This window comes from Corylus avellana, chromosome ca8 (genome assembly GCF_901000735.1).
Source record: "Corylus avellana chromosome ca8, CavTom2PMs-1.0".
Classification (NCBI taxonomy): domain Eukaryota; kingdom Viridiplantae; phylum Streptophyta; class Magnoliopsida; order Fagales; family Betulaceae; genus Corylus; species Corylus avellana.
The window spans coordinates 9,588,395-9,612,263 of NC_081548.1; the positions used below are offsets into that span (position 1 = coordinate 9,588,395).

General features: G+C 38.0%; 1 protein-coding gene and 1 long non-coding RNA gene across 4 annotated transcripts; one reads left to right on the forward strand and one right to left on the reverse strand.

Annotated features, from left to right (window-relative positions):
• Window positions 1-1,066: 1,066 nt before the first annotated feature.
• Window positions 1,067-2,919, forward strand: LOC132189002 (uncharacterized). The gene is made up of 3 exons (XR_009440993.1): window positions 1,067-1,230; window positions 1,816-1,862; window positions 2,662-2,919. It is a non-coding gene; the product is annotated as an uncharacterized LOC132189002 (long non-coding RNA).
• A 2,179-nt stretch (window positions 2,920-5,098) lies between these two features.
• LOC132188991 (uncharacterized) lies at window positions 5,099-23,869 on the reverse strand. Of its 3 annotated transcripts, none has more exons than XM_059603452.1 (20): window positions 23,356-23,869; window positions 22,796-22,841; window positions 22,347-22,430; window positions 22,044-22,271; window positions 21,454-21,540; window positions 21,202-21,291; window positions 20,989-21,115; window positions 15,131-15,234; window positions 14,224-14,392; window positions 13,355-13,476; window positions 12,736-12,864; window positions 12,529-12,627; window positions 12,377-12,434; window positions 12,222-12,297; window positions 12,005-12,134; window positions 10,253-10,410; window positions 9,218-9,290; window positions 8,932-9,126; window positions 6,430-6,523; window positions 5,099-6,189 (listed from the first exon to the last, which is right to left on the reverse strand). In XM_059603452.1, the coding sequence occupies exons 3-20, from the start codon at window positions 22,419-22,421 to the stop codon at window positions 5,294-5,296; spliced, it is 2,910 nt and encodes a 969-aa protein (XP_059459435.1). In that variant the 5' UTR covers window positions 22,422-22,430; window positions 22,796-22,841; window positions 23,356-23,869; the 3' UTR covers window positions 5,099-5,293. The 3 variants fall into 3 exon arrangements, with proteins under 3 accessions (XP_059459435.1, XP_059459433.1, XP_059459434.1); XM_059603450.1 differs by having other exon boundaries at window positions 22,347-22,467; XM_059603451.1 differs by having other exon boundaries at window positions 22,347-22,470.

The following is a 23,869-nucleotide window of genomic DNA, read 5'->3' on the forward strand; positions in this document are numbered from 1 at the left end:
AGGATGTACATCATTAGTAGCGTGGGCCACCCGAGGTTGGACATGGTAGGGCTGCTAGTGTTATGGACGGTAGCGTACAATATTTAGGGCAATGGAATTGTATTTGTAATACCCCGAAATTTATACCTAGAATAAAGGTGATCTTAATATCAAGGATAAGGAGGATTTGCAATTTTATTAAGATTTATATGGAGTTAGGTAAATAGACTTAATGTGAAAGATGATGGAAAATTGCTAGTTATAATTTTAGTGGTTATTGAAAGAAAAGTCACATTGTTTTGGACACCAAAAATTCTATGAGTGACCTTAAATAAAACTGTTTTAAGACATTATAGAATGATGAGAAAGGAAGATTTTAAAAGTGATTTTATGATTTTTGGACACTTGTAGAAGGAGTTATGATTTTTAGAAAATTCAAGTGTCAAAACAGGAATTTCAGTCAAACAGAGGCACAGGATTTTGAGGGACTTTTGAGGTACCAAAATGTTATGGGTTGCTATGATTTTTTGATATGTTTTGGATCTTTTAATGAGGAAAATTTCGAGCCAAATTTCGTGTCATTTGGAGTTAAATTGAAAAAATTATGATTTTCCCAAGTTTAATAGGTCAAGCTGCGGAGTAGTTGAAGTACCTGCGATTTGGGAAATTAATTGGATGGGTTAATGATGTCTGTAAGCCACGATTTTTTGGTATGTGTTAGTCAAAAGGTTTAGGTTCATTAAGGATTAATTGTAGATTTTTATGATCAATTTTTAATGTAAATGCATGAGGATTTTAAAGCTTGACAAGGCACCAAGCTCAAGATGACACATGGCATTGTATGAGAAGTTGCTTGGGGACCAAGTTTAAGCTGCTTGGTTGACACCTAAATTTACAGATGGCATACAGCATGCTCTCACAGCTTTCTTGGTGAACACCTGGGCAGCTAATGTGTCAAGCTTACTTGACACTTGTACTGGTTCAGCAGGTGGCTAGAGTGTATGTGGGACAAATGTCCCACATACGGCAAGCTCTTCATCTTATAAAGGGGAGAAATTTTGCCCATTTGCTCACAGCTCAAGTGAGCGTGAGATGAGTGAGAGAACCGGAAGAAGAAAAGAAAGGAAAGAGAGGAGAAAAGAAAGAGAGAAGGGAAAAGAGAAGAAAAGAAAGAAAAGAGAGAAGAAGAAAAGAAAGAAGAGAAAGAAAGAGGAGGATGAAGAAAAATAAAAAATTTGAGAACTCTCCAAGGTAATATTTTCATATCTTTTATGGTATTTTTAGTATGAAGCTAAACCCTAATTTTGTAGTCGGAATTAAATTGGGGCTTTTAGTGTATGAACACTTGAATTGCTATTTGGAGAAGTTAATTATATTTAGAGTGTTAATTGATCATGATTTGTTATGGGATCCATGGAAGTTGATGCTTATTGGGTTTAGATGCTAATACGTCTTGTGATAATTAAAGTGATTTTTGTAAATGTTTCTAACCTTTTGATATTGGGAGTAAGTTGCTAAATTAAATGGCTTAGGAGGAGATTAATAATATGGCTAGATAAACTTCTTGATGATTCTATAGTAATAAGAATATTATAACCTTGGTGTTTTAGTGTAAAGCAATGGTTTGGAATAAGGCCTTAGTTGAGTTGATTATTAGAATTTTATGGGAAGCATATAAATCAAGCATGGTGGGGTTTGATGTCACTATAATGTTTTTGGTTAAGGATAGACGATGGTGGGATAGAAATTAGAGTTAAGATCCTTAACAACTAAAGTGATGCATGATTGAGACTTGAAAACGAATTGATGACTAAGGTACTTTTACCTCCGTTGTAGGAATTGTGACTTGGATGCGGATTCAAAATAAGGGCATGCAATGTCAGGTAAGGGGACACAACACCAAAAACCCCAACAAATTTTATTATAAATCCTTGAAATAAAATGTTGGGGATTTTATAAAGGATTCACTTACATGATTTTCAATTGCACTTCCTTTCGTTTTTAATAACAAGTTTTATTTATTTATATGTCATTGTTTAAGAATTTTACGTGATACAGTTACCCTATCTCATGATTTATGCATGACTGCAATTATGAATGAAAAGAGCTCTCAAAGTTCATGGCACAAATGAGTTTACAGATTATATGAAATGTTATATGTGCATTTATAGCACAGTATACAGTTACATATGAGTTTACAGATCATATGAAATGTTATATGTGCATTCATGGTTTTAAATGTTTAACCCGAGACACGATTATAGTGACGATCGGTACCGCATAGGGTAGCAGAGCAAGCACACCGAAGGACGGTTACGAGAAGGTGTGTGCTACCGGCCAGGTGGCCTTCACCTAGGGAAGTTCCCAACCTGGTAGCTCTCCCCTATGACGACAGGATAAGCATATAGGTCCTTCGGGACAAGCCAACGTGCGCTGCTCACGGTAAAAATTGTGGCGTCGGGTCAAAAGGGTAAAACAGCAGTTTTGAAAGAAAGAAAAAGGAAGTGCTTGTACATCTCATAAGTCACCTAATATTCTTGAATTAATTGTCATTTATTTTATTAATTGTGCATAATTGATATTATAGCATAACATCTGCATTGCATATTTTATAGCATCTTGGTTTTGTGGCTACTTACTGAGTTGTCGAACTCAACCCTTCTCCCTATACATCTTTTTCAGATTGCTCTATATGTATATCGTAATAATTGAAGACATGGGTACCAGTGGGCCTATTAGTTGTTAAAGATCCTATTGCTGCTTTATGGACTAGCAGGAGCAGTAGCAGTAGAAGTGTCTGGGACTCCATTCTATAGACTAGACGGCTTGGGCTAAGCATAGACGGTGTAATTTTATTGTTTATGAGATTATTGAATACTAGCACATTATGTGTTTGTGATTTTATAAACGAAAAATTATAGTACTCTGGTGACGTTATGATCTTATATTAGGAGAATTTTTTTTTTTTTTTTTTGGTTTAAATATGAATATGTTACAATTGCTCTCAATCGCTCTACCTCTAGAACTTGGGGCGTTACAGTATTACAGGTCCCTCGGGACAGCGTCAACCCTGCTGAGAATGGGTAATATCTCGGGTAGACTATACTGTTGAACTATCACTGATTCTCATCATTATAGCATGTACTATATTCATATTGCATTCAAGGATAACTGTCATACCTAAAATATTGCATACTTTACCAAACGAAGTTCATCACTAAATGGCATGGGTATTGTGTGCATTATTTCTCACTAAGTCATTGGACTTACCCCTTTTTTTTTTTTCCTCTTCCATTATGTATAATTGCGCGGTTTAGCTAGCGTAGAGAATGATGCCTTCGGACCGAATCATGGTAGTTGCTTAGGACCTGATTCAGGTCATTTTTGAGGACATTGACTCAGTATGGCTAAAGTCTATATGGGATGATGGAGGAACCATACGGGTAGAGATGATTGAGATTGTCATCATGCTAGCATTACTCAAGATTAGGCGTTGATCTTATTATCTTATTTTCAAACATTTATCTTTTGGTCTGTAATATGTATCTTTTGATGACAAGTCTGTTGACCAGTACATTTGAGGATCTATTTATGTGATGGTATTTATCTTTACTATGGTGATTACAATTGTGGTATTTAGTTATTGCTTTTTATTCTTGTAGTTTAAAGTCTTCCGCTGTATTCTCTCGTTTAGGAAATGTTAAGATCCCTGAGCCTTATCCTGTGAGGGATGTAGGCTGGGAGATGAACCATTGAGTTAATTACTAGTTAATTGATTTCTACAGGGCATTATAACTTCATAAAGGATCTTGGCATGGGAATTCGATTCATTTCGCTGCGCAAATATCAGATTTGCAATCCTATTCCCAACAACATCGAAAAACATATGGTCGAGAAATTTGGAATAGTGACATTTACTATTGAAACGCCACCATTTTAAGTTGTTTTTCCCCCAAAATGTAACCTTATAAAAGGTGATGCTACTGTTCAAGCATCACCTTTTAAAAGGTAATATTTTACTATTCAAACGTCATTATCCCTTAAATAAAGCTAAAAAAAATAATTTATACTGAAATATTTATATGTATCGAAAAAAAGGGAAAAACATGCAAATTAATTTTTTTTTATTTTTTTAAATAAAAATTAGAGTGGTGGCTGTCGATTGGCAACCACCCCCACCTTAAGGGTGGCCCGCGAGCCACCCAAGAGGTGGTCAGGGCCACCACCGACCCATGGGGGTGGCACACGGCCACCCCGGGAAACCTCTGGGGGAGGCTCAAACCCAGAAGGTGTCGTTTGAATGGTGTTAGTGTTCCAAGGACACCACTTTAGAAATTGTGTCATTTGAACAGTAAAATGACGCCTTTTAGTGACTTTTTACCAATAGACATTATCCCAAACGTCATTAAACCCCTCTTTTTTTTTTTTGTATAGTTTTTGTTGTATGGAGTAATGCTAAAAGTCACTCTTATATTACTCTTATATCACTCTTATGTCATTCTAAAGGAATGGAGTAATGCTAGAACTCTCTTATGTCTCTCTTGTGTCGCTCTAAAAATAATGTGGCTTCTAAAATCACCATTATGAAAAATTCAACCCCATTTCAGCAAATAATGGTTTGAAATGAATTTACAACCATCTAAGGCCCAAATCTTTATATATATATATATATATATATAATGGCTTTAATGAATATATATATTTTTTGAATCTTTATAATTTGGAAAGAAACAAATGAGTCAATGTTCATCTTAAGTGGATATATGTATTTTAGTAGCTCAAAAAAATAAAATAAAATAAAATAAATAAAGATATATGTATTTTAGCAAGTCTATCCTCGACGAATGTGTTTGGCAAGGATTAGTCCCATCTCATCATTACTCAGTATATACAATACAATTCCAGGATTTAAGCTTTCAACGAGTTTTTACTGATGGGAATTGGCCCAATTGGTAAGAACAAAACCAGGTGCATGAATTTTTTAAGAAATGGTGCCCAACGGTTCGCAAGCATCTTACTCCATATCAATTCATCAGTATATTGAGATCATCCGCCGCCACCCCCTCCCCCCCACAAAGAAAAAAAAAAAAAACCCCACAAATATCTTTATTGAAGGGGGAAAAAAAGGCTCTCATGTACACATTATTTTCAACTTCTTGAATCCAATGTATGTATATATATTGTGTATAGATTAACTGTGACATCTACAATTTCCTTTGGAATATCAATGGGCAGGAAAAACCTTTCTAGAGTTTGCATGCGAAGATAAATAGTACACAGAACAACATTGTAAAGGGAAAAAGTTTTCCCATCCTCAGTTAATCATAGGTCTCCCAAAATTTAACTGTTCATCGGGTCCGCTCACACTAAATCTTGAGAATTCCTCCGGTACCGGGATATTCAACTCCGAACAAACTAGCTGAATGATGTTTCCAGTTACAGCGCCCAAAGACATTTTGTTCAGGGTCACAGCAATGGCAAACCTATTATTCATGTCAGCAAAGCCTGTTGATCCGCCCATTCCTGAATGCCCAAAGCCAACCAGGGACCCTTCGTTTGAATTAAACCTCCTAAACCCTAAGCCAAATTTCCCATTTGGCAAAACCAAGTTCTCATATTCACCAGCACCCAAGAATACGTCATGAATTCTAGGGTTGCTAAAAATCCTACCTGCAGTACTCTTTTGAAGATTACTATTTTTAGTTCTGTCAGTCGCACTGACATTACTGTTATTGCTACCGCTACTATCATCGACAAGCCTAGTACAACTATCGCTGCTGGTATTACTACTATGGCTAACGTCATTGTAATCTGGTTTCTGCTCATCATATTCATTAACTCTCTTCATTAAAGTAGCAGCTGGTTCCTTAGTTTTCCTAACTTTCTGCCTTTTGATGGTCTTTTCAGAAGAAAATTTGGGGATATGGGGATGGCTGCCAAGTGGAGGTTTAGAAGAGGAATGAGGTTGGGGTACCACACCACCATCAGCTAGGGCTGCATAGTAACGTGCTAGAGCACGGGCTGAGCAATGTCCATTAGCAGCAGGTAAGATGGCACGACGAACATTGAGCATGTTAAATAGAGCGGGCATGGTGGTCACCATTTGGGAAATATTGAATGAGGAGGGCATGTCAGGACGACTGCTGATCCCTGAGAGCTTCTGCAGGTCATCTGTATCTAGTGTGAGTGTTGCAAGTCGAGATTCCACACCTGGAGAGGAGCAATAGTAAATGGTGATAAGGAAGATCATGAACCAATTAGCCACTAACACTATTTTCCCCAAACTATCATTACCATAAATCCAAGTATCAGTAACACAGTTTTAAATTAATGACAAAATATAAAGTGAATTCCAGTCCAACATAAATGAGAATGCAATACAATCATGTCTACAAATATATTTGTACATAATATATCAAGAAAATTAGCATAGCATAGTTCGACACTTGCCTGGAGGAATTCCAATATATAGCTCGCCTTCAATTTGCAGGGGATGAATGAATGCTTCCTCAAGAATCTCCTGAAATTTTTTCCCAGATGCGTGCTGTGATATCCAAACAGAATGTCAGAACATGAGACAAGGTAGGTTCAGAACAAGAAGGAAGTTCACAAGAATAACAAATCTCTTTGACCACTCCTATGGTCCTTTCGATACATATCACATTGACAAACAAAACACAATAGGCATGACAGAAATCACAGGATATCCAACAGATGCACCATCCACTGCTGATAGAACGAGGGAAGACATCATCACATGGGAAGAGAGAGAGAGAGAGAGAGAGAGCTAAAATCTATTGGAACAAATGAAGTGGGGATCATTTATGGTGTAGAAAGCGGCAAAAGGAAATACTATCAAGTCTCAAGCCTGTTCTTTCTCATCAAGGAAGCCAGACTAAATACTCTAGTTTCACGATGTCCAGGTATATTAGACCATGCTACTTAATTGAAAAGAAAACAGCGTCTTGCAGAGATCACTTCAAATCTTGGTGTTGGGCCCAAGATCCGACCATTCCATAAAATTTCCAGCTCAGGGCCCATAACCCGAGAACACCATACAACTATCACATGGGATCCCTCCACTCGCCATCTCAACAACTGTCCCCTTTATTCCCAGCATGAGGTAAGGGGGTGTAAGGAGGGTGAAGGGAACGTAGGATATCCGGTTGACATGTCACAAACAGTTTTTTTTTTTTTTTTTTGATAAGTAATATTGTATATCTCAAAAAAAGCGCAATGCGCCTCTAGGCACACAAGAAAGTATACATAGGTAGCCCAGCTTAAAACCCAAAGACAAAACCAAAGAAGACCCAACCCAAAAACCCAACAAGTAACCACAGCCAAACAGAAAAACCAAAAAGAGAACCCAAAGACTAAAGCCCACACTAGCCCAACACCAGCCCTAAAAACCCAAAGCCCCTAAAGCACCTCTGAAGGAAATGAAAATGCATTTTTCGTCCCAACACAACCCCGCCGGCACTGGCATCTTTTCGGAGAAAGTCACCCTCAAGCCTCATAATTGATAGAGCATTCTAAATTCTTGAGTTCCCTCTTCCCTTTTACCTTTGGGGTATAGGGCTCACGCTCCTCTTCAATATTCGAAAAAAGCTTCAAAAGACTTTTCTCGTCACCTCCTTCACCACCAGACAATCCCACAATGGAGGCAAATTTCACCGCATCTAGCACTACCTCCGAATAGTTCTCCACCCCCTTCTCCGCAGTTTCTACCACAACCTCGGCAAACAACTCCTTGTTCTTATGCAACTGCTTAGCAATCTTCTCCTTCACTCTCCGGGTATACCCTATTTGAGACTTGGAGACAGAGTAAATTGGAGCACCACCCTCCAACATGCGAGGAAAAGGTTCGCCGAGTCTCAAACCCAATTCTACCGCGTGCTTCATCGAAGAAGAACAGACTAGTGATTCTTAGACGACAACCTTAGAACCTTTAACTGACGATGAAGCCTCCTTCATCGCAGGCAAAGAAGGAGAAGCATTTCTAGACCCTAAAAACCCCCCGACGAAGCAACCCTTTTTCCGATGCAAGGATACGATTAGCCTTAACAGGAGCTACCTCCAAAGGGACACAAACCACTACTAGAGGCGCTTGAGAGGCAGAGGCCTCCACCGGATAGACAGCAGCCTTCACAGTGACAACAGGGGAAACAGATACCCTGGACACAGTACTCACTGGAATATTCTACCGGCCCTGGGCTGTCTCCGGCAACACAGCAGCCTCCGAAGACGAACCAGGCCCCCGACACGCAACCATGAATAGGTATGCCATCACCGAAACAGCAACCCATCGCCTTCTCCAATCCAACTTCCACAGAAGGCTCTGGCTGCACCTCCACCATCGTCGTACACACGGCAACCGGGCCTAAAAACCCGATCGGAGAAGGAGAACCCACTCTCGAGCCTAAAAACCCCCGATTGATCAAACCATTCACTAGGGAAGAGATCCGATCAGTCTGAGCTTCAGCTTCCTCCGTTGCCACGGAATAGACAGTCAGAACCCACGTCACAAACGGTTAGAGGCAATCAATTATAAAAAGTGGCAAATGTCAAGTAAAAGGGGTCATTCCCTCCTTCCTTCCTTCTCGCTCAATATTTTGTTTTAGCCTTTATCTCTCTCATATTCCTCATTGACTTGTGCATCAAAGCTATCCTTCACTAGCCTGCTCCAACAAACTGTTTTGCTTACTCTTTTTCTCCCTTGCAGGTGCACACGGTCGGTATTTTGGAACGTGGTTAACTGTATCAACACTAGGTATATTTGGGCCAGGATAAAAGTTAGCAAGAAGGAACAAACAACTTCAAGCACCACTTCAAGGGAAAAAATGCAAGCATTAACAATTATGATAAATAACCCTAGATCATTTTGAGATCCATAGAGGTTAGATAAATTGACACAACATAAAGTTTTTCTGACATGTTGGTAAGGAATTATACCTCAATAATGCCACCACATAACCAACCAAAAGATAGATAGTGATACAACTGCTGCTGGCCAGGTTCAGTTTCAGGTACTGACATAGCAATACGATTCAAACATTCATCCCAGTCTAACATTAGTAGAGGATTTTCTCTAGCAATGTCTGCTAAAGCATTGTGAAGACCAGATGTATGGTTAAGCACATGATGGACCTAAAAATGAAAACAAACAAACAAAAATGATAAAAGAAATCAAAATTTTCAGTTGATACTAAATTATCTGGACTAGAGATAAAACTCAAACCTTGATGAGATCTTTCCTATTTGATCCAAATTCTCGCCAAATACTTGCTACATTTTCCTCAAGCTCCAGCTTCCTGCACAATAAAATTTCAGAAACAAATATTAAAGGCAGAAAATATGGCCAGAAAACAAATTTCAAAAATAGTTCTTAATTTACAGTTTACATAGAAACAAAATTTTAGGTTTTAAAGTTGTATGCATTTGTTAGTGTCCAATGTGGGATCAATATCTATCTCATGTTGGGGGGAGAGAGAGAGAGAGAGAGAGAGGAAAGAACTCTGCCAAGTCTGACATGGTTCATGCAAATATGTAGAATTGGCACATATCTGCACTCGGAAAAATTATGATTGGGGAAAAAAAGAGTATTGAAATAAGATGTCCTTATTGGGATTACCTTCATTGTAGAATTTATCAACATATGTCTAAGTTTCTTACTATTAAAGTCAAATTTGAGACAAGTATGTTTGAAGAAATGGTCAGATATGTTCCCTGAAATTTAGCAACTATTATAGAAGTTTTGTTGTAGAAGAGTATTTTACAAAATTTGTCATCCCAAGGTTTTTGTTAATTCATAAAGAGAGGGATGCCAACAAGGAATAGCGCGCCCCCCCACCCCCCACTTTTAAATATATTCCAATTATTTTGAGTACTATGGTTCAGATGCTTGAGCATGCATACTTTAATTTTTAAACCATATAAGATTTTTTTATTTTTTTATTTTAATCTGCATTTCATGCTAGTATTATGACTGTCATGGAGATTGGATACAACTCTCCATAACTAATCAAATTTCTGAGTGAATCAATACAGCCATCCATATTTCGACGCAAATACATGTGGCTGCATTCCCAAATCCAGAAAACACTAGGTTTCATGCCAAGCTCACTATTAGAGTATGGAATGGACTGTCAAAAGCACTAGTGTAATGAAACATTGGTAGCTGGGCCATTTGTACATGAAAATAGAAAATGATCAGATTATCTTTGATTTATATGAAAAGGTAAAACTTTGAAGTTCGTAAAATTCTATAACGCACTCATTGTCGACCAGCCAATGTAACATTCCTGCTGTGATACCCTTTGTCGCAGAAAAAACTGGAAAAAGGCTATCAGGCTGGACTGGACGAGGATCATATCTACCAAGCACTCCAGCAGCAGTGTCAATGACAACCTCTCCATCTTTGTAGGCACATACCTTTAGACAAAATTATGAATTTCATCATAAAAAAAGAAAAATAGAAAAAATATCGTAATGTTATCTGCATTGAAAATCCAAATTACCAACCTCAATAATATTCTTAAACAAAATACTTAATTAACAACAAATATAACCAAACAAACAATATAAAGGTTAGAGAAACACTAAGATGTGTTGGTAACACTACCCAATTTCCTTCGTTACCCATGGTAAATCTCGTCTCATTCACCAAATAGAAACATTTAACTATGTGCATTTGTACATGGTAAATATATATTAGATCTTATACACATTGAGCTCTTTTGATTTTAACTGTACCACAAAATCCTCCAAAGAAAAGGAACTCAAATGAGGATCCATTTTTCATGTATTTTAAAGGGGAAACTTCTGCTTCCCGCCAAAGAGCTGAAAATAGGATTCTTACATTTTGAAGCGTATAACGTACAATTACAAATAACCATTAAGACTGCTAGTGAATTTAACATAATCAGATCTATACTTCTATTCAGAACTTAGAAAGTTCAAGCACAAAACTGAATATTGAAACCTGCAGCATAACCTAACTTTGTTCTTAACACCTAATCACCTCTATGCTTTTGAAGGATTCCTCACTTCTAGCCCATTCATATCAACTAACGGAATCACTAGTTTCTACTTGCTACAAACCTAAAAAACTTCCACACTCAATCAATTTCCATTCATCCTTCATAACTTACACGCTCAAACAGATAGATAGTAGCATACACCCAGTACAGATATCAAGCAACTATATACTGGTATGCAAGAACTGTTCATGACCAAATCTGCCTTCAGGGTCCTATTCCAAATTCCAAGGCATGAATCAATAGCTTTTGTTGTTGAGTGCACTCCCAGGGAACAAAACAGTCTAACAGATGTGTGATTCGTGAAAGACATTTATAGTAAGCTATAAAAGCAAGGGAAAAGGGCGCATGATATAAGTTTAGCATTTACTACAACCACTTCAGTAATCATAGTTCCATTCAAATGATGTTAATAATTTATAAATTCTGTCATTTCTAAAATGCCTCGAAACGTTCTTAGCAGTTACTAAAGCACCAAAATTCTGCCAGCAGTTAAAAGTGATACTGAGCCCTCCTGCATGCCATAATGAAAGTCATGGAATGACATACAAAAAGATGTAGATGGCGACACTTGTTAACCAAATAGAGGAAGGAAAAATGACCATAGCAATAGGGAAAGCATGCCTAACATGAAAAAGCTCGTAATCCATATACAAGCATACTAAAAACAAAATAAGGAGAATTCCAAAGGAACATAAAATTCATGCCTCTACAATCTCAAATCCATGCAAATAACTGATTACAACAAAACCAATCATTTCATCGTTTAAGGGAAAAAGAAAGTCGACACTCAAGGAAAATACACAACACTTGCAGCTGGAAAAGTCTAATGTACACATTAATATTACTGCCTTACGCTTTTAATAAGACTGGTTATTACTTATTAAAAATAAATAAAGTCTAACGTACAGAACAGGATAAATGGAAAACATAAACAGACTGTTCAGATTACTGTCCTATCACATTAATATTTAAATAACACTGCACACCTGGATTCCAAGTATTTTATCACTATTCCCCAGCTCAACTAGGAGCTGCCTTAACTTGGCCTCCACATCAGAGCGCACAGGTGTGTCATACATCCACCGATCATTAACTGCAGGTCCCCTATTAATATTTCTGAGAAGGCATCCTGAGTTCAATCAGAGATTACAACAGAAACAATAATAAAAACTAATGACCCACCAAGCTTCAGGATAGACTCACCCTTGCAAAACTGATTCTGCAAATGGCCTCATGATATCTAGATATACGATGCTAACATTCATTGTAGCAGAAAGCCCTAAATCCATGTAACAATCATAATTAAAATTCACAATCATTTGAGCCAACGATTTACAATAGGTATCTCAATTACAGACCTCTTAGAAGATTAAGGACCCGTGAAAAGATTACGATATCCCCAGGAAATGCATCAACCTGGAAAGAAAGGTTATTACCGAATTGAACATTGATGAAAATGGTCAATTAACATATCCAAGAAACAAGGATAGGAGAGAAGACATGAACTTACAGGATTAAAACGTTTAACCTCTTTCTGGTTGAGTTTCATCTTTTCTTGTATCACCTTCATGTTTTTTGTTCTTTGCTCCGACAATGATTTCATGGATTGCTTAAAGAACCAACAAATAAGTGAATAAATAAGTGGGACTTACCAAAGTTGCAGAAACAATGTAAGAAGCAAGAACTGCAAACTCAGAAGAGCTTTTTGTATACTTACAAGAGATTCTTTTGCTGGCGTCGAAGTACGAAAGAATATAGTTGTTACTTCCATTGCCTGTTCTGGCATGTCCAGGCGCAACTTAAGTCCCATTTCTGCAAAAGCAGACAAAAGTGCCACGTGGTCCCCCTGTAGCAAAAGCATCACAAAATATTTCATCATTCAAAGAGAACAGTTTGAAGCAACCTTAAAGCAAAGGTCAGCAGCAATGAACCACTTCTATTAAAACCACTATAATTTAAAGTGGAATACCAGTGCAATCAATATCATAATGATAAGTAATATTCTCAAATATACTTCACATGGAAAACTGCACAACGCTACACTTCAATTGAGTCATGTGAGTGAAAACAGATCATTCTCAATTATTCTTACACAGTTTCTTATGATTAATTTGAATTAATTTTTAACACTCATCATGACAACCGAGTCATACACATTAAACTAACACAAAGGGGGAAAGAAAAAGAGAGGAAAGAACTATGTTTCCCTCAAAGGAAAAGGCAAGGAGAAAAACACAATAGCACTTTTTCATGTCTGATAGCATAGACTCATAAAGGCTCAGGAAATCAAGGTCAGCACGTTAGAAAAAGAAAGATTACAAAAGATCTGTACAAACCTCTGCAGATGCCAGAAACATCTTTGCCAGTGCTTGCTTGATAGAGCTTGATAGTTTTTTTGTAAGCCCAAAGTCAAGCAAAATTGGACGATGAGGAGGCTCCTTGCTCACAAGAAAATTTCCTGCAATAAAGTTCCCGACAAAGCAGTTCATATAGCAGAACGCACTATTTCATGAGCATCTAGATAGTAAAGAATAGATTCCAGCTACAATGAGGGCGCCCTTATTTACATTGTCATGGGTTCTTATTTTTGCCATGATTGCATAAACTCTATCAGTCACACGTGCCGCATGGCATTTTCCATGCATAAACTTTTGTCTCACAAGCAATAAATATGTAAAGATTCTCAAGATCAGACAACACACTCTATTGCAATGTGATAAAGAAACATGATCAACTTAGCAATGAAGAAAATGTGTTGAAATTATAAACCGGGCAATATGATTCCATTCTAAAGACTTGATCTAAAATTTTGAAAATACAACCCACTTAAGATCTACCGACCTAGGAAGCGCGTGTATAAAAGTATGCATCAAAAGTTCAGATTTTAAGGGGAGTTTCAGGAGAAGTTCACACTACACATGCTCCAAAGAAATTTCTCTCACTAAAAGAATGACTTAAAAACATTAAATCACTACTTATTCCAAAAGTTTAAACCAATAAGAAATGGTGAATTTAGTCATTTAATTAATACTTTTAACACTGCCCTCGTGTGAAGGACCAGACAACACATGGAATATTACTACTTGCACTAAAAACTTAAGCTAATAGGAAATGATGAATTTAATCATTTAATTAATACTTTAACAAATACAATTCAACACGCTCCACCTGAAGAGAAGGAAAAAGGTAGAGAGAGCGAGAGTACCAGGATGAGGGTCACCATTAAAAAATCCATCAACATAAATTTGGTGGGCATATGCGCGTGTAATCTCTTCTACAAGCTTTTGCTTGTCAACACCAAAAGCCTCTAGTGATTCCAAGTCATTCAAACGAATGCCATCCATATACTCTAAAATAAGGACTTTCTCTGTAGACTATCATTTGAAGCAATACAATGCGGAGTAAGATACATGAAAAGAAAAAGGCCACATTTTCGACTATAAGAGAGACAAAATAAAATCTAAAGAAATAATTAGGTCAATCATCCATACAACTCAAGTGAACTGTAATAAAGGAAGCACTTCTTTAACCCACTTCAAGATCTCTATTATTCCAAATGTATAACATTACATGAGGACACAATAGAAAATAATTCCAGGGACCACCTAAAAAGCTTGCACAGGAGGGCAGGGGGAAACGTTGCATAGTTATCGCCAAAAAATATGAGTTTTGGCTTAGTGGATTTGTTGGATAGATGTTTCTACTACTGGGCTACTCCGTCTTATTTCATATGTACTCATAGTAATAAAGAAACTTTATATTTACTTTTAATTTTCTTTATTTTTAATACTATAATTTGGAATAAATTTTTTTTTTTTTTTTTTTGATAAGTAAACTATTGAAAATTTAAGAAGCATAATTTGGAATAAATATATAACATTTCTTTTATAAGACCCTGATAAAAATTTACAAAACAGGGTCAAATTTTTAAAACTTCTCATGACTTCTAGGTTCTTCAAGTTTTTCAAAGAGTCAATAAAATGTTTGGGGTCATATTTCTCAAGAGAAACCAAAAAAGGCCTCAAATCCCTATATGCTAAAATACATAACACCGAGTCCAACGCACTCCTGGATGCAGACATACAGCGTTAAGAATTTCAGGGAAACTATACCTCAATAACTTCTGGAATTAAAACATCCACTTGATTGGCATTCGTGTTATCATCAAGTCTACTACTTTTGCAGCCAAGATTTCTAGATACTGCACGAGTATTTTCTACAGACAAAAGACAATGTCAATAATGACCATTACTAAAAACAATAGGAAGGGGAAATTGCCAAGTTAAGCATAACTAACATAAAGTTTCAGCATGATAAATGCCTCAACCCAGATAAACAAGATAAGAATCCAGTATATGAGACTAAATATAGAGTAAGCCAAATAGGAAAGAAAATGGCTATAACAGACTGAGATGGTTTGGTGAGACAATAGAGCCTAGCATAGCCAACATACCACTACCCTGTTATTCAACCAACTCAATCAGAAAAAATATCAAGTAACATACTGTCAGCCAGATACGATATATATTTAGCCATAATTAGTCTCTCTAGTTATGGTATATTTTTGTATTATAGCTATAGTATCTTGTAATTAATAGGTAGATTTTAGTTTGCCTTATTTGTTCTCCTAGATTGCTGTAATCGCTGAGATACAGCCTGTAATTAGCTAGACAATTCCTATATAATATGAGAAACACTCACATTGAGAGGTATTCACTACAATTGATATGGTATCAGAGCCATTATCTAAATTAGGGTTGTTTTCAATTACCTGTTGAGGGGCGTAGGAATTGTCAAGCTTGGGTTGGGACTAGGTTGTTTTTTGTGGCGGTCGATAACTTTAGGAGATATGTCGATCATTCTGGTGGGTTCTAAACTGCTATTCGGCAGTTTCTTTGTTTGTGGAGAATCCTTGGTGGCTGTCGGCAAGGTCTGTGGTGGTTGTCGGCAGGTTCTGTGCAATCTTGGAGCGTTCCCGGCGATCTGTGGTGGTTGTCGGCAGATTCTGTGCAGACGTGGGCTTTCGGCAATCTGTGGTGTTGTCGGTGATCTGGGCTGACGGAGCTTTGGCGCTGTCACAGGTTCAGGTGTGGCTGATTTTATTTTGGTGTGGTGCGGTGAGGCAAACTTAGGCTTGCGGGGAACTGGGCTGTCGGAATTTTGGTGCTGCCGGCAGGTTTAGGTGTGGTGCGGTCAGCGTGGTGTAGCTGCTGCAGGTTCTGTTGTGGTGTTGAGAGTAGGTGCGGACTGGGCTTGTGGTGTAGCTGCTGCAGGTTCTAGTGTGGTGTGAGTGCAGACTGGGCTGGTGGACTGGGCTGCGGATCTGTGGGCTTGTGGGCTTGCTTGTGGACTGCTGCAGGTTGCTGTTTGGTGAGCTTTGGGCTTGCTGTCCAACAAATCTGGTGGGCCTGTTACTCCTTTATCAGGTTTTATCATTTCTGATTCTATTTTGGTTTCATCATGTCTTCTAGCGAGCCTTTCGGGATCCGTTTTACTGGAAAAAATTATTCTACTTGGGAATTCCAGTTTCAATTGTTTGTTATGGGAAACGAGTTGTGGGGCCATATTGACGGTAGTGATCCAGCCCCTCAAAACCTAAGGAGTTGACTAAGTGAAAGGTCAAAGATGCACGTGTGATGTCGTGAATCTTAGGATCTGTCGATCCTCTTATTGTGCTCAATCTGAGACCCTATAAGTCTGCAAAGACTATGTGGGAGTATTTGTTGAAGGTTTATCACCAAAATAATACCGCACGTCGTTTTCAGTTGGAATATGAGATTGCTAGTTACACTCAAGGCAATCTCTCCATTCAGGAGTATTTTTCTAGTTTTCAGAATTTGTGGGGAGAATTTTCTGATATGATTTATGCGAAGGTACCTGCTGCATCTATCTCTGTTGTTCAAGCTGTTCATGAGCAAAGCAAGAGAGATCAATTCCTGATGAAATTGCGCCCTGAATTTGAGATTACTCGCTCAAATTTAATGAACCAGGATCCTTCTCCATCTTTGGATATTTGTTTTGGAGAATTACTTCACGAGGAGCAGCGTCTTCTCACATAAGTTACGTTCTAGCACGATTCCAACCCAAATCCAGTAGCCTATGCAGCCTATGGGAAATGGAAGGGTAAGGATATGCGCAAGGTCCAGTGTTTCAGCTGCAAGGAGTATGGTCATATTGCCGCCAATTGTGCAAAGAAATCTTGCGACAACTGTAAGAAACAAGGCCATATCAAAGAATGTCCCATTCGGCCTCAAAATCGCCAAGCTACCGCCTATCAAGCTGCAGTGAACACCTCTTCCGTCCTCAGCGTTTTCTTCTGCGGCCGGATCGTCTGTTCTTACTCCTGAAATGGTCTAGCAGATGATTATATCAGCCTTTTCCGCCTTAAGGCTCCAAGGTAATGGTACTACTCTGTGTAAGTCTTGGCTTATTGATTCTGCTGCATCCAATCATATGACCAGATTATCTGATACTCTTTGCAATGTTCATCCATATCTTGGTTCATCTCATATTCAAGTAGCTAATGGGAGTCATTTAGCTATTAATGAAGTAGGAGATATCAATCCTTCATTCCGAGATGTTTATGTGTCTCCTGGACTTTCTAATAATCTTATTTCAGTTGGCCAATTAGTTGAGAAAAACAATGATGTCTATTTCTCTCGTGATGGTTGTCTTGTGCAGGATCAGGTGTCGGGGAAGATACTCGCAAAGGGGCCTAAAGTTGGCAGACTATTTCCACTGTACTTTTCAATTCTTAGTTGTTTATCTTTGGCTTGTATGACAGTTAACACTCCAAACGAAATATGGCACAAACGTTTAGGTCATCCAAACTTTGTTATTTTGTCTCATATGTTAAATTTTGGTTTGTTAGGCAATAAAGAACGAGTTTCTAAAAATTTGTCATTTGACTGTTCTGTCTGAAAACTTGGTAAGAGTAAGATACTTTCCTTTTCTTCTCATGGTAGTCGTGCTACAAAATGCTTTGATATTGTGCATAGTGATGTATGGGGCATTTCTCTAGTAATTTCTCATGCTCGATATAAATATTTTGTGACATTCATAGATGATTTCAGTTGATATACTTGGGTCTATTTTCTTCGGGCTAAATCTGAGGTCCTGTCCGTTTTTAAGACCTTTGTAGCATATATTGAGAATCAATTTTCTACAGGTATTAAGATTTTGAGGTCTGATTCTGGTGGAGAATACATGTCCCACGAATTTCATGATTTCTTACACCACAAAGGAATTGTCTCTCAGCGCTCTTGTCCTTATACTCCTCAGCAAAATGGGGTGGCGGAACGAAAGAACCAACATCTCTTGGACGTTGTTCGCACCTTATTGCTTGAGTCATCCGTTCCGTCTAAATTTTTGGTTAAGGCATTATCTACTGCAGTTTACTTAATTAGTAGACTGCCCTCTCAGGTCTTGAATTTTGATTCTCCTTACTATCGTTTATATCATCAGCATCCTAGCTATCTTAATCTGCATACTTTTGGATGTGTTTGTTTTGTTCATTTACCTTCTCATGAACGTCACAAACTATCTGCTCAGTCTGTTAAATGTGCATTTATGGGTTATAGTATTTCACACAAGGGTTATGTTTGCTATGATTCTTGTTCTAACAAATTTCGTATATCTTGTAATGTTGTTTTCTTTGAGAATCAATGTTTCTTTTCTACACATGTTGAGTCATTGCCTGAAATTAGTATTCTACCATGTTTTGATGAATTGACTCCTCTCCCTGAACAGTTCAAACCTGGAATTGTGTATACTCGACGTCTACCAACTTTGCCCCTTCCCGAGACTGACCCTTCATCCGAACCTGTTCTAACAACTTCTCCGGAGATTAATTTGTCATCCGAGACAGGTTTGATCAGTTCTCCCACGCCTCCTGAGCCTGGTCCTCGACGATCTACCCGAGTATCACGTCCTCTTGATCGGTATGGTTTTTCTCACTTCTTTTAATGCTACTTTGTCTTCTATTTCCATCCCTACATGTTTTTCCGAGGCCGTTAAACATGAATGTTGGCGAAAAGCGATGGATGAAGAACTTCAGGCTCTCCAGGACAATTAGACATGGGAGGTGGTTCCTTGTCCTTCTAATGTTAAAGTCATTGGTTGTAAATGGGTTTACTCGATTAAGCTTTGCTCTAATGGGACTCTAGATCGGTATAAGGCACGATTAGTTGCTCTTGGGAACACAAGAATATGGGGTGGACTATGAGGAGACATTTGCTCCGGTAGCGAAGATGACCACAGTGCGTACGATTATTTCTATTACCGCCTCCCAAGGCTGGCCGCTTCACCAGATAGACGTCAAAAATGCTTTTCTTCATGGTGATCTCAAAGAGGATATTTACATGACTCCTCCTCTGGGTTTGTTTTCTTCTCTATCTGCAGCTGTGTGTAAGTTAAAGCGGTCTCTCTATGGCTTAAAACAGGCTCCCCAGGCATGGTTTGAAAAATTCAGGTCTACGCTGCTTCGCTTCTCCTTTGTCCAAAGCCAATATGACTCCTCTTTGTTTCTTTGCAAGACTCCGACTGGTCTCGTTCTTTTACTTGTGTATGTGGATGATATTGTCATTACTGGCACTGACTCCAGTATGATTGGCCATCTCAAGCAGAAGCTTCAGGCTTCTTTTCATATGAAAGACCTTGGTCCTCTTACATATTTTTTGGGGTTGGAGGTGCATACCAATTCTTCAGGTATATTCTTGAATCAACACAAATATACCGAGGACTTGATTCGCCTGGCTGGTCTTCAGGATTCTTCTTCGGTGGATACTCCTATGGAGGTTAATGTGAAATATCGAAATGAGGAGGGTGATCTTCTTTCTGATCCTACTGTGTTCCGACAGTTGGTAGACAGCTTGAACTATTTGACTATTACTCGGCCTGATATTTCCTTCGCTGTCCAGCAGGTTAGCCAATCTATGCAAACTCCACGCAATCTTCATTTAGCTGCAGTTCGCCGTATCATTCGCTATCTTCGAGGGTCACCTAGCCGTGGGTTGTTTTTTCCAACCGGCTCTCCTCTTCGCCTTGTTGCTTATAGTGATACAGATTGGGCCGGATGTCCTGATACTTGGCGGTCTGTCACGGGTTGAAGTATGTTTCTTGGTGATTCTTTGATTTCTTGGAAGAGTAAGAAACAAGCTCGCGTTTCTAAATCATCTACTAAATCCGAATACCGGGCAATGTCTACTGCTTGTTCTGAAATTGTCTGGCTTCTGGCTGAGCTTGGTTTTTCTCAATTTGATTCTACTCCTCTCCATGCAAATAATACTAGTGCCATTCAAATAGCTGCTAATCCTATTTACCATGAACGTACGAAGCATATTGAGGTAGACTGTCATTCTATTCGGGAAGCCTTGGACACTCGTGTTATCTCTCTTCCTCATGTTTCCACTGATCTCTAGATAGCTGATGTATTCACAAAGGCAATGACACGACCGCGTCATCAGTTCCTTGTGGGCAAATTGATGCTTCTTGATCGACCAACCTCAATTTGAGGGGGGATGTCAGTCAGATATGATATATATATTTAGCCATAACTAGTCTTTTCTAGTTATGGTATATTTTTGTATTATAGCTATACTATCTTGTAATTAATCGGTAGATTTTAGTTGCCTTATTTGTTCTCCTAGATTGCTGTAATCGCTGAGATACAGCCTGTAATTAGCTAGACAATTCCTATATAATATGAGAAACCCACACATTGAGAGGTATTCAGTACAATTGATACATACATATCTGATAATATATAATATTTATCCCAACAACAAAATTTTGACATGATGGGATTGTCATTCCCTTTGAACCAATAACCTCGAGTAAATCCATAATCCTCATCTGCCAGAACCTTAATAAAGCAAGCAATCAACAGATCACAGTCATTTTCCTCTCAATTAGAAAGACCTTCTAAAATCAGTTGAAAAAATGGCTAATACGGGAAAGAGTTGGGGCATACCAGCTTCCCGATTGAAGTCAAGTTCTTTGGGAGCTTCTTTGCACCATTCATTTATCATAGGACTAAAGTCGTACTGTGGCTCTGCCCAAGCTATCCAATCAACAATTGACTTCGCATTCTTCAAGTCCTGTCACACAATAGTATGCACAAAACTTTAAAACAACTTCAACTTACTTTTCATCCCAGTATCTCAAAAGCCAAAGCATGCAAAACCTCCAATATGATTCTCTTGATGCCCTCATGCTGAACTTTAACAACCGCTTCCTGCCCATTAAGCAGAGTTGCACGATGGACTTGTGCTATCTACACAGAATAGAATGAGTAAATAATAAGATTATCCCAGAATCTACTTAAGCTTGCTACACCCTTAAAGATTTTAAAAAAAAAACAAAAATCAATTATAGATGATCGCAGTCTAAGAATACATATACACGCAGACAACCAACAAGAGTCTGAGGATCCTACAGATGCTGTTGCCAAGGGAGTTTGAACAAAATTTGAAAACAGATCATTCATTGATTTCCCCAACTCTTTCTCTATAGTCCGACAAACCTGTATAAACAAAATTGACCAGTCAACCAATGATATACCTGGAGTTATCTTGATACAGGAAATATAAATTGCATAAACATGGGCACATAATACCAAGAGAGATCAAATGGTAAAATATCCATATATTTCCATTTATGTGACAGGACATGTGAATGTTATTCTTGGACAAGAGAATCAAAAGTCAAGAACTCTGACTTTTTGAAATCAGATGATGATTTCAAACCATTCTTCTGTAAATTGTTTGACATTTGCCAAAACTTTTACACTACTTCAAATGAAAATTTCAAAAAAAAAAATGGTGGCAAACTTGTCAGATTTGTCAGTCCAATAACATTATGCAATATGTTATAGATTTCACATTCATGGTTTCTGATACCACCAATGACACACATACAAATGATGAACAAAAACAAGTAAAAAAAACTTCAACAAATCTAGTCTAGGAAAAAAGCCAATCAGGTCCATTAATCAGACTTTTTCCAATTATGTAGTATAAACAAAACCTCTTGCAAGGGACGTTGAGGAAGAGAGTCCTGTAGCTGCTTGAGAAGGCATGTATATGCCTCAGGAAGCACATCCGCACGAGTGGATAAATACTGTCCGAGTTTCACCCACAAGCCTTCCAACTCTATTATCAAACTGAGAACACGCTTAGCATTGCGCTCATGAGCTTTTTCCCATAAAGTAGATTTCTTAGCTCTGCTAGTCCATTTCTCTCTTTGCTGTAAAGCCTTCAAAGATCAAAAAAAGAACTTAATAAGGTGTTCCATCTATATAAAGCAATGAACCACAATAAGAAACTTTACCTTATAATCTAGGTATATTACTAAAGCCACTGTGAATACTCTCATGCGTCTTCTGTAGATGTTTCCCCACCCCATCGGTGATAGCTAAAATGGAGTCAAATGTATTTAAGTTTACAGATCTCTGCTAAAGAAAGAAGAAACAGAAATGATCAAGCTCTACACAAGGTGGGTCCAAGCAATCCAGCATTGACAGGGTCAATCAATGCAGTGTACAAAGCACAAATAAACTCTCTTTTTTATGACAAGGAACCCCTCCAAGGTAGGACCACTTTGTCCTTACCACTTGTGTCACACCCCAAACCCAAAAAGGACATGATATCAGCTGTAACATCAAAATCTCCAAAATACAACAGGGCAGCGAGAGTAAATAATAGTTCCATTAAAACAAATTCCAAGGCCCACAAAATGTCGGTAATTGAAAATAACCCAAATTAACAAACTCTACTTACCTCCTAACGCGAATTCCAATATCCAAGAATCTCTTCGTACTCCTTACTGAAATATAAAATCAATGTTAGCACCTAAGCGAAATACAACCTCATCACTCCTTGATACATACTCCCTAAAGTTTGATCCTCTTATTTAATCCAAATCCCCCTTACTACAGATTCGTTTATGCATTAGAACATTGACTTAACACCTAAATTCCATATATAACCCATCAAGATAAAACCAATTAGAAATCAAAACCCAATCCCCAATTTTTCCATGTATATCAACCTTAAATTCCGAATTTCCTCAAATAAATCGAACCCGTTGCAATTGAAATGAACCTATATGTAATTCTAACATCTATAAAAAAAAAAAAAAAAAAAAAAAAAAAAAAAAAAAAAAAAAAAAAAAAACCACACACACATTCATCAATTTCGAAATATTAAGGCCAACATATCAAAATCCCCAAATTCGACATGATGGAACCCTAATTTTAAAAATGCTCAATACACCAGAATCTAGCTAGAATTTCCTCAAATTGACATCATAAACTGAAAGAACACATCAGGTAGCATACCTCTAAGTGATCAATTGAGGAAAAACTTATGAAATTCACCGGGTCGGGTCGCGTGACGTTAACGGGTTTGGCCAGGATTTCAGCTTTCCGGCGAGTTATGGAGCCAAACACGGTGGTTTCGGGGTCAGAGAAGGCCGACTGGGCAGTCTGTGGGTTGATTTCGGTCAACAACCAATCGGATTGGGAGATTTGGCCAAGAGATTCGAACTAATCATTTTTCTCCTCTCTCTCTCTCTCTTAAGTAAGAACAACTATGGCTACAAGGATGAGATGGAGAACGTTGAGATAGAGAAAGGTGCGACGAAAAAGATGCAATTTCTTGCCTTTCAAACGCTGCAGTTATTCCTTTTCTTTTCTTTTCTTTTCTTTTTATTTTATGCCGGGTACAACAACTTGACCGGCCAACCCCATGGAACAAAGCACAAATAAAATGAACTTGAAAATCTGTTTATAGCCGAAGTCTGTTTTATGTTGTTGATCGTTGGAAATTTCAAGGGCTATTTGGAACGTGGAT

Coding starts and splice junctions, on each gene's coding strand:
- LOC132188991 (XM_059603452.1), bottom strand. CDS start 22,421: ATGGGGTGGGGAAACATCTACAGAAGACGCATGAGAGTATTCACAGTG. Junction 21,292..21,453: donor CTCCCTTGGCAACAGCATCT/GTAGGATCCTCA, acceptor TATTCTGTGTAG/ATAGCACAAGTCCATCGTGC. Junction 14,393..15,130: donor TAATTCCAGAAGTTATTGAG/GTATAGTTTCCC, acceptor TTCAAATGATAG/TCTACAGAGAAAGTCCTTAT.